This window comes from Asparagus officinalis, chromosome 4, assembly GCF_001876935.1.
Source record: "Asparagus officinalis chromosome 4, Aspof.V1, whole genome shotgun sequence".
NCBI classification, from domain to species: Eukaryota; Viridiplantae; Streptophyta; class Magnoliopsida; order Asparagales; family Asparagaceae; genus Asparagus; species Asparagus officinalis.
The window spans coordinates 20612682-20622876 of NC_033797.1; the positions used below are offsets into that span (position 1 = coordinate 20612682).

At 35.5% G+C, this 10195-nt stretch overlaps 1 protein-coding gene across 1 annotated transcript; it reads left to right on the forward strand.

The window, feature by feature from the left end:
• On the forward strand, positions 1008-9643 carry LOC109836880 (phenylalanine--tRNA ligase, chloroplastic/mitochondrial-like). The gene is given in 12 exon segments (XM_020404921.1): positions 1008-1189; positions 1289-1365; positions 1463-1656; positions 3242-3257; positions 3260-3441; positions 3560-3677; positions 3782-3858; positions 5005-5184; positions 6069-6113; positions 7215-7319; positions 8966-9079; positions 9169-9643. Coding segments are annotated over 12 exon segments (1206 nt in total). The 5' UTR covers positions 1008-1142; the 3' UTR covers positions 9220-9643.

Sequence of the window (10195 nt, forward strand, 5' to 3'; positions counted from 1 at the left end):
TGGCGCATGCTGATGGAGCCGACACTTCTCAGCCTCATACAGAACCAGATACTCATATCATAAAGGCTCATCGGCATGGACAGAGGGGACGAAGACGGGGGTGGGGGGGAGTGAGGGGAAGGGGTAAGAGAGTGAGGGGAAGGGGTAAGAGAGGGAGAGGAAGGAGGGGAAGACTTTTGGTATGTATGTGAAATTTAATAGGATGATTATGAATTTTAAGAATGTATATGGTTAGATTTTTGTTTATATATGTGATTTTCGTGTGTATTATTTGATTCATAGTTGAATTCTATGAATATTGTTGTAATTCAGTATATATCCGAAAATTTCATATTTATGGTTGGATTTTGATGTATATTGTTGTGAATGAGGCGAAAATTTTCATATATATTGTTGTGAAATTTCATGTACGTATATAAGAAACATGCACCAATTCTGTGCATGTTTGGGGCAAACCTGTAACTCCATGGGATTTCAAATCCCGTGGATTTGCAGGCCAATTTCGAGAGAGCGATTGGTCTAGGGAAGCTGGCATGCAATTTTACGGGATTTCAAATCCCGTGAAGTTTAAGTTTTACGGGATTTCAAATCCCGTGAAGATTTGTCCCCATGTACGTATATAAGAAACATGCACCAATTCTGTGCATGTTTGGGGCAAACCTGTAACTCCATGGGATTTCAAATCCCGTGGATTTGCAGGCCAATTTCGAGAGAGCGATTGGTCTAGGGAAGCTGGCATGCAATTTCACGGGATTTCAAATCCCGTGAAGTTTAAGTTTTACGGGATTTCAAATCTCGTGAAGATTTGTCCCCCTTTAACATAGTTGTTAATGACGGCTTAAACTTTATGGGATTTAAAATCCCGTGAAGTTTTTAAACTTGACTGAAACTAGGTCGAAAATGACGAATATTTTTAAAAGAGGTCGATTTTTGAAACTATGTTTCTAAAAAGGCCTATTTCGAAAATTTGTCCTTTACGATTTTACGCACTGCAATACTCCACAGTGAAGTCTAAATCCGATCTAAGTCGTTCAGACTCTCTCACTGTTATCCCCCAAAAACCCTCAGAAAACCTCGTTCTCAGGCCGAAAGCGACATCAAAATCCTGTGACCTCTCTTTTATCCCTAGCAACACGACGACGATGCGCGTCCATAGACTCCTCAGTCGCGCTGCCTTCGCTTATCCAATGTCAGCCTTCTCTCTCCTCCACTCTCCTCTCCTCAAACCCTCGTCTATTCTCTACTCCCACTCATTCAAGCTGTTCTCATCCTCTTTTCTCGCCGTCAGTCCATCGAAGAAATCAAAGTACCAGCAGCCTATAGCCGCCGTGCTCGAAGTAGGCGGCGTCAAGATCGCTAAAGATGGTATTGTTTTCTCACTTGCCCACTTTGAAAAATTGGATTTTGTTATTTGGGTAAGGTTGAAAATTTGATCTTGGATTGTTTTGTGGTGATGGGTTAGATGTGGTGAGGGAGAGCGATCCTACGAACAATGTTCCGGATTCGATTTTTGGGAAGTTGGGGATGCAGCTGCATAGGAGGGAGGATCATCCGCTTGGGATTTTGAAGGATGCGATTTATGGATACTTTGATGCGAATTTTGGGGGAAAGTTCGTTAAATTTGATGATTTGTGCCCTATTGTTTCAGTGACAGAGGTAGGAAATTTCTGTTTGAAATATCTATTGAGCTATCTTAATTGGAACAGAAATTAAGAAGTAATCACACTGGAAAATGAATTTACTTTGAGTTTATGAATACTTCCACTCTTTTTCCAGAATGTAGCTGGTGGCATCTTATTTAAGGTGTTTTTTGTTACTTAAGCATCAGCTATTGCTTTGGAATTTACTTGTGCACTTCATTTATGTGTGGTTTGCTGACTTGGACAACATCAAACTTCGTCGTTTAGGTTTATCTCAAAACTGTTGAAAGTCTCAGAAATTGTGAGCTGAAAATTTTGGTTGAGCATAGTTCTACTCTACTCCAACTTTGATCATGGACAAAGACCTTATTGTCTGGCAACTTTCTATTTTGTCATAATCGGAACTTCATTATTTGGGTTTATATTTATCTCGGAATTGTTGAAAGTCTCAGAAATGGTGAGGTCAACAATGATTGAGCATAGTTCTATTGTATTCCAACTTTCATAACGGACAAAGACATTCTTGTCTAGTAACTTTCCATCTGTCATCATCAGAACTTCAAATGAATTATTAATCAACCTGATTTTTAGAAAATATTACATTTTTCTATAAATGTTCTCAAGTTGTAATTGCTAGTTCAATCCTTAAAAATTCATTTGAATTTGATGAACATTACAGATTAAGGCAATCCCCTTTTGTTCAGTTTTTTTAGTTTCTTCCATTCATTTACTTTTTTGAGTTTGTTTTTACATAATTATAGTTAGAGTGCATCGAATTCCTTTAGCAGAAAATCATTCACATTCTATCCAAGTAAAATTTGACAATTCTTCTGTTTTTCCATTTAACTTCAATCCAAAATCATATTCCAATCCCACGTCATGCATCCATCTTTGTCTGTGTGGTCTATTAACTAATTATGTAGAATTAACTTTAGTTTACAGTTCAACTGATGGTTTCCTTCTTCAATTATTTGTCCAATATATTATTTTAGAAGACAACTAATTGATGTTAACCTTCTAGAGCATCTTTCTATAACTCAAAAGTTCATGCCACGAGACTGAAACTGTGAAACATGATACTCAAGAAGACATTATGAGTTCAAGATGATATATCATGCACAAGTATGCTTTATTGCTACGTATCATGATACTTTTCTAGACAATTTAGTCAATTTATGAAACTTGAGTATCATATCCTTAAGTACAACTCTTATATGCACTGATCTTTACATATTCTTCCAGAATCTGTTACTTTTGATTTGATCACTGCACATTTCATTTATTGTTGAATTGCATCCAAAAAATCTAAACATTTTCAGGTTTTGGTTCCTCGAGTAAGAAATTATATTTTGCAACATCATGAAGGTCTTGAAACTGTCATCACTTCCCCACCTCTACATAAATGAGGATGTGAACATTATGCATACATTTTTTTTGCCCATAACTTCTTGAGCAATAATCAGCGTGATTTATGTCCTTTTTTCTTTGTTAACATTTCTTTTGTTGCCTCTTCTTATCAAGTTATGAATTTTCCTAGTTTCTTTCATTGACTTCATCCACTGCATTTTCATTCTAGTGATGCAAAACATTACTTTTTGCAGAATTTTGACGATGTATTGGTGATCATGTAACCAGGAGTTATAATGATACGTATTATGTTGATTCCCAACATGTCTTGAGGTGCCATACAAGTGCTCACCAGGCAGAATTATTAAGGAAGGGCCATACTCATTTTCTCGTAACTGGAGATGTCTATCGTAGGGATTCAATTGATTCAACTCACTATCCTGTATTCCATCAGGTTCCACACCAGCTCTAGTTCTTGTAGCTGTCTTTGAATAATTCTGCTTTAGTTTTTGTTCCTGGCATTCTTTCTTTCTTTTTTCTTCTTAAATTTTAATGGTTGTCTAAGTAAATAGATGGAAGGAGTTCGAGTTTTCTCACCAGATGATTGGGTGGGTTCTGGCATAGACGCAACTTCTTATGCTGCTATGGATTTAAAGAAGTCTCTGGAGGGCTTGGCAAAACATTTATTTGGTAGGATCAGATCCTACCTAGTGATATTTCTGCAAATAAAAGCACTGGCGTGCTTATGTCCACCTTATACTTGGCCTTAGATCTTTAATGTATGTGATGTACAGGTGAGGTGGAAATGCGCTGGGTTGACACTTACTTTCCATTCACTAATCCATCATTTGAATTGGAGATTTATTTTAAGGTTCGTCAGTCCCCCGATCTCTAAACTATTTAGTATGCATACACACACACACATCTTCTTTGTTAAAACTAGATACACAGATGCTCGAATTCTCCTTGGTTTTCTTTGTTTAAACTAGATATATCAGGAACCGAACCATTCGGGTTCCTGATATTTCCTGATATTTCTTGTTTGCTTGTGTCCTTATGTTACACGACACTTACTTTCCATTCACTAATCCATCATTTGAATTGGAGATTTATTTTAAGGTTCGTCAGTCCCCCAATCTCTAAACTATTTAGTATGCATACACAGACACACATCTTCTTTGTTAAAACTAGATATACAGATGCTCGAATTCTCCGTGGGTTTCTTTTGTAAAGGAACTTATGCCTGGCTTGGTATGCGGGAATGAGTGGGAATGGAATGCCAATTCCCACTTCTCATTCCTTCATACCAAACACGACATGGTTTTGGAAACTACAAATCTCATTCCCACTTCTCACTATTCCCACTTTATGTGGGAATGACCATTCCCATTGAGATGTTAGGAGTTGGGAATTCCCACCTAATTGGGAATTTAAATATTAAAATAAATTGCAAATATATCATCAAGCAATGTGATTTTGGTTGTATAGGTTCAGATAACACGATTAGCATAAAAATATAACAATATTTGATATTAATTTTCTACGAACTCTTTTTGAAGGTGCATAACGTATTCTTTAGTATTTAGAAACCTTTATTTTCTAAGCTGTGAACTTGGCATTCAGTTGAAATTTATACCTTGGAATCTCAATATCTTCAACTAGATGGTTATTTGGTTCTGGCCTGTTCTTCAAACATACACGACGAACTTTTCGCAGTGGACGAATAATCTGTTCCTGATATTTCTTGTTTGCTTGATAGAAGTTGAAAAACCTAATTCAAAAATTGTAATGCAGACAGTTTTTTTGCAACTTACGAGAGATCACAAAACCTAAACATTTCTATATTATTGAATTGTTTCTTTAATTCTCACTTCAATAGAGGTTGAGCCTCCTTTGCTAATTTGTTCTGCATTTGTAATACTTATTTCTTTTAGGTTATTTATCTGGCATATTGGAACTCTTTGAATTTTTATACGCATCATTTGGAGCTTATTTATGCATCTTATATTTCATTCAGGATGAATGGATGGAAGTCCTTGGATGTGGAGTAACTGAGCAAGAGATACTAAAGAGAAGTGGGAGGATTGATTCTGTTGCTTGGGCCTTTGGACTTGGATTGGAGAGGCTTGCAATGGTTCTCTTTGATATACCTGACATTCGTCTATTCTGGTCGACAGATCAGCGTTTCACCTCACAGGTTGCTTTATCTTCAAATCTATTCTGGTTGAAGTTGATATTAAGTTGAATTTGGTATGTTACGTTTTCTATTGTCATCTTCTGTCCTTTTATGTCTTGAAGTTGTAAAAAGTATTGATTATTTCATGCTTTTGAGTGAAAAATATGAGAAGTAACCTGCTATGTTAAACTATGCAGGTTACTTTGCTTGTGATGCATGTTTGCTATGTTCATTTCTTCTGGAACAATCAAAAACTTTTTCTATCTGTCAATCTACTACAGACAATCTACTACCAGAAATTCGATGTGTAATCCAATTTGAAAAATCAGAATAATTAATTGATATTTTTTCGGACTTAGAAGCAAATATCTTGGCCTTTTGGGGATGTTTTCTGTTACGCATTCCTCACACTTTCATATTAAAAATAAAGTATTTATAATGGAGAAGATGGGTATGAGGCAGCGGCTCATTTTGCTAAATTACATAGTTATGGGGTGAGTCCCACCCTACAAGTCACATCAAAAGGTGTAGGCGTCACTACTTTTATCTCTTGGTTGCTCATTTTGCTAAATGAGCCGTCATCTCATAACCGTCAAACCCATTTATAATTCACATAGAGTCTTCCCTTTCATTTCTTAAGATAAAATCTCTGCATTTACTTTTATGCTACTTAACAACTTATAGAAATACGGCCTCCAACTACACCCAACTTAAGAGCAATAAGAACACATCACTAGTAACCATTGTTAATCTATTTCGCAGGTTGTATCGACCACTGCAGGGTTAATTGTGCTGTTAATTGCATTCAATCCACGATACTAAACCACTGCAGGGTTAATTGTGCTATTAATTGCATTAAATTCAGGATACTAACACAATATCCCATTTGGTGCACTTTTGTACAGTTCTCCAAGGGTCAGCTTGGTGTCAAATTCAAGCCATATTCAAAGGTAAGTTGATAAACTTTATGGTTTCAGCTGACATCATAGAATCACAGATTTTCATAAAAGCTTGGCAAGAATCTGTTAAGAATCAAAATATTCTTTAGCATTATTGATTTATTACTGTTTGGAAGCCATGCTGTTATGATATGCTTCTGTTGATGTTCATATTAATATATTATGAAAAACTTTGGTATATTAGAATAATTAGAATTAGTCATACGATGTCCAGTGAGCAAAGTGTTTGTCAAAGTTATGGAATATAATTAACCAATTAAAGCTTGTTCAAGGATGATATACAAGTTTGGTGTTATCCATTTTCTTTGTCTTCAGGCTGAACACTTATTTCTCCATTGTAGGAACTAAAATATGCTTTAGGTTTTACATTGACATGCATCGCGCAATATTGTATTCATGTGATATATCAAATATGAATGAAACTGCGTTCTTGGGTGTTTTTATGTTTCTGAGAAATCCTTCCATTGGTTTGCATTGACGACGTCCTGTGTTACTTTTTAACCTTCTATTGTCCCTTTTCTTCTTTTTGCTTTTGTTTCCTGTGTTTCTTTTCAAGGTCCAGTATGCTGGTTGAGATTCAGAAGTCAATTTTCACATTATTAACTCAATCTTTTTTGATGATCTATCCAGGATTTTAGTATTTCCTGAAATTTCAAAACAAGTATTCTTGGATTTCATAGAACCTCCATTTTATTACAGATTTTGTAGCCATGAAAATTCATTTCTTTTATTTTATTATTTGACCAATATTTTGCAAATATAATGTTGTTTTCTTTCACCAAGTTTTCTGTGTATATATAGTAAAGGACAATCTGAAAATTGAAACGTGCATAGTATTATTACTGGTTTTGTAGCCATGAAAATTCGTTTCTTTTATGTTATTATTTGATCAGTATTTTGCAATTATAAAGTTGTTTTCTTTCACTAAGTTTTCTGTGTATGTATAGTAAAGAAGCACAATCTGAAAATTGAAACGTGCATAGTATTATTACTGCATAAAAATCAATTGTTCAACATGCCTAGGTAATTCATGAACCTGATGAAATTTAAATTTATTATTCTTCATGCATGACTTTCAGTTATGTTTTGTAGTTCCCTCCCTGTTATAAGGACATGAGTTTCTGGATCAGCGATTCATTTACGGAGAATAATTTATGTGAAGTTGTAAGAGGAATTGCTGGTGATCTTGTCGAGGAGGTATGACTTTAAAGTTTAAATTCATTTTTTAATTCTTTTGTCGCATATTATTTTGTTCCTTTTCCAGTTTACGACAATATGGCTACTTTTGGATTGGGTTTTATTTTGGAGGTAATAACCCTTTATCCCTTACAATAAAATAGTTAGGCGTTTGGTTCAAGATTTTGGAGGGAATTAGGCTGGACTATTTAGTCCTTTAAATGAAATAGTCCTGACTTTTCGAACTAAATAAAGCTGGGGGAGGGTGTTATTGTAGTCCAGGCACTATTTCCCAATTCCCATTTGGTATTTAGACGCAAAAGGATCCTATTGCCTATTATCATTCCTAAACATTACCTCCCTATCCAAAATTGGTGGTTCCCTCGTTATTCTCTCCACGAGCGTCAACTTGAAACCATTGTGGTGATGGATATTTATTATTATTATCAAAGGACTTGTTCTATATTGTGAACACTGGCCCCTGCCTTTTGCTTCAGATTGTTGTAGAATATGAGGAAATAATGTAATAATAATGATATGGGAATTATTAATGTAATGTTCAATTGCTTGACTCTTGGCTCGTGTATATCGCACTTACAGAGAGTCATCGGATATGAGGATATTATCTTCGTTAACCTTGAAATCCTATGCAAATATTAATGTGTAATCTCAAAGCATATCTCCATAAAAACAATTGTGACACATTCAAACTTGCATGGGAAAATACGTTGCTCCAGCCCATATTGGAAATCTGTGCTTTCACCCCCTTTAACATTTCTCTCAAGGCCTTATCCTCCTTAACATAAAAGTTCATGCATCCATCCTCTTTGACCTAAGAATTCACTAATATTATTTAAAGTCTTGTAGGCAAAAGGGTATCGTGGACATATGTTCCCATATGCTAATCTTATACCACATTGTAATGACAAGTTTCCAAACATAACATAGGTATTAAAGGTGTTGATAACAAACCAAACCAAATAAATTATAAAAAAATTAACTTATTGTAGTCTAACTTATCATATCCCAGGACTAACAAGTTAAATTAATCCTGGAATAAAACAAGTCCCCAATCCAAACATGGTCTATACCTTATATCAACTGCACTTGCACTAAAGGTAGATTATGCAAGATCCTCCCCCTAGTCTTTGCAAACAGTAGAAAGAGACAACAAGTTCTTTTTTCCCCCTCCCGCTAAATGAGATCCTTCCAAATTTTCCGCTACCCTTTTTAATTTTTATCCTTTGTTAATTTACAATCACCTGCAATAGAACTATTTTGGCAAATCCATTACATTTTGAACCCTTTCACCATCTCTCTCACTTCTTTGTTCATCTTACCTCACTTTATTCATCAAATTAGACTAATTCTAGGCCCGCCCACCTAGAAAGGCAAAAACGCGACCTCCGATTCAAAAAAATCCATGCAGTGGTTCAAGTCATTTTGGCAATGGTTTGAGTCGAACAATGCATTGCACTCTGTGGGTCCAGGGCTTATGTCACGGGCCCAGGCTTGACAGCTCATTATGCTTATTTTACCATATCCTTCACATGTTTGAACACTATATACTGAGAAGACTCTTTTCTAACATCGCAAAAGAGTTTATCTATGTTTGATTCTGCTAATTACGATGTTTGATATTATTCTTGTATCTTATTTACTCGTAGGTAAAATTGATTGACAATTTTACAAACAAAAAAGGCATGACCAGCAACTGCTACAGGATTGCATATCGATCAATGGAACGCTCACTTACCGATGATGAGATAAACAAGCTTCAGGTATGTAGGAATTCTTCAGCTAGTACATTGTTTTTGGATGGCTTTACTTGATCAGTCTTTAATAGACAACCTTTGCAATTTGGGTGCAGTGGGATGTTAGAAAAGCTGCAGAGGATAAATTGAAAGTGACACTAAGATAAAAAAGTTGTCACTCTTAGAAGCAAGAAGTTATCCTCATTTATATCGCTAGTGTGATTGCAGATGAACAAGAATGTTGAATGATTGAAAAGAAGGCAAAATCAGTTCGAATTTGAACTACTTTCGTTGAAGTCATGAATGTTTTCTTGATACGAGCTTGTAAATTATTTTGTTTCTTTGCAAATAATCTCTCTCTCGTACACACAGGTTGTAATCCTTGTAACAACAATATTTTCAGGAGAGCAACCAGTCTGCCATTCTCTGTTCAGTGTAAGAAGAGGAAAACGTTGACCAATCTTATGTTTGATAGTTAAACTCCTTCTTCTTCTTTTTTTTAATTTTTTATTTACAAGGCGTGAATGATGTATCCGTCGATTCAGAACTGATATTTCATTCAAAGGTACATATTTAATATTTTTTCTGATAGTGGTTTTTTTTTTCCATTTGCCATGAATCATTGCAGATATTTTTCTCTTGGAATCTGCCTTGGACTGATGTTTCGATTGACCATGAACAGCTCAAGCTCTATGTAGTATTCAAGTAAATATCCAGATGATGGAATACATTGTTCAAATACAGAAGAAGATATCCTAAACTTCATCTGCAAAGGGAATAAATCTTTTAACGCAACGTTATCATCAATAACATATATGATCTCTATCTCAAGCCAAAGTGAATGCAATACTGTTCTTATTTTTGTACTTTCTTTGCAGTGAGTTTAATGATAAGAAAGAAAACCTTACTCATGTTTATCTCAAGCACAATGAATTTCATGAGACCCAACTTAGGGCCTGTTTGATTGGCCTCTTTTTAGCATGAAAGTTAAATGTATTATCTTGTTCGTTTGGTCAATTATGAGGTTGATGTGGCACTGAAAAATCCCAGTTGCCAGACTCTGTACAATTGAGTGGTGTTAGGGGCACACCACCCACCACAACCCCAACCACACTCCCCCCTCTCATTGCTACAGTAAACCTA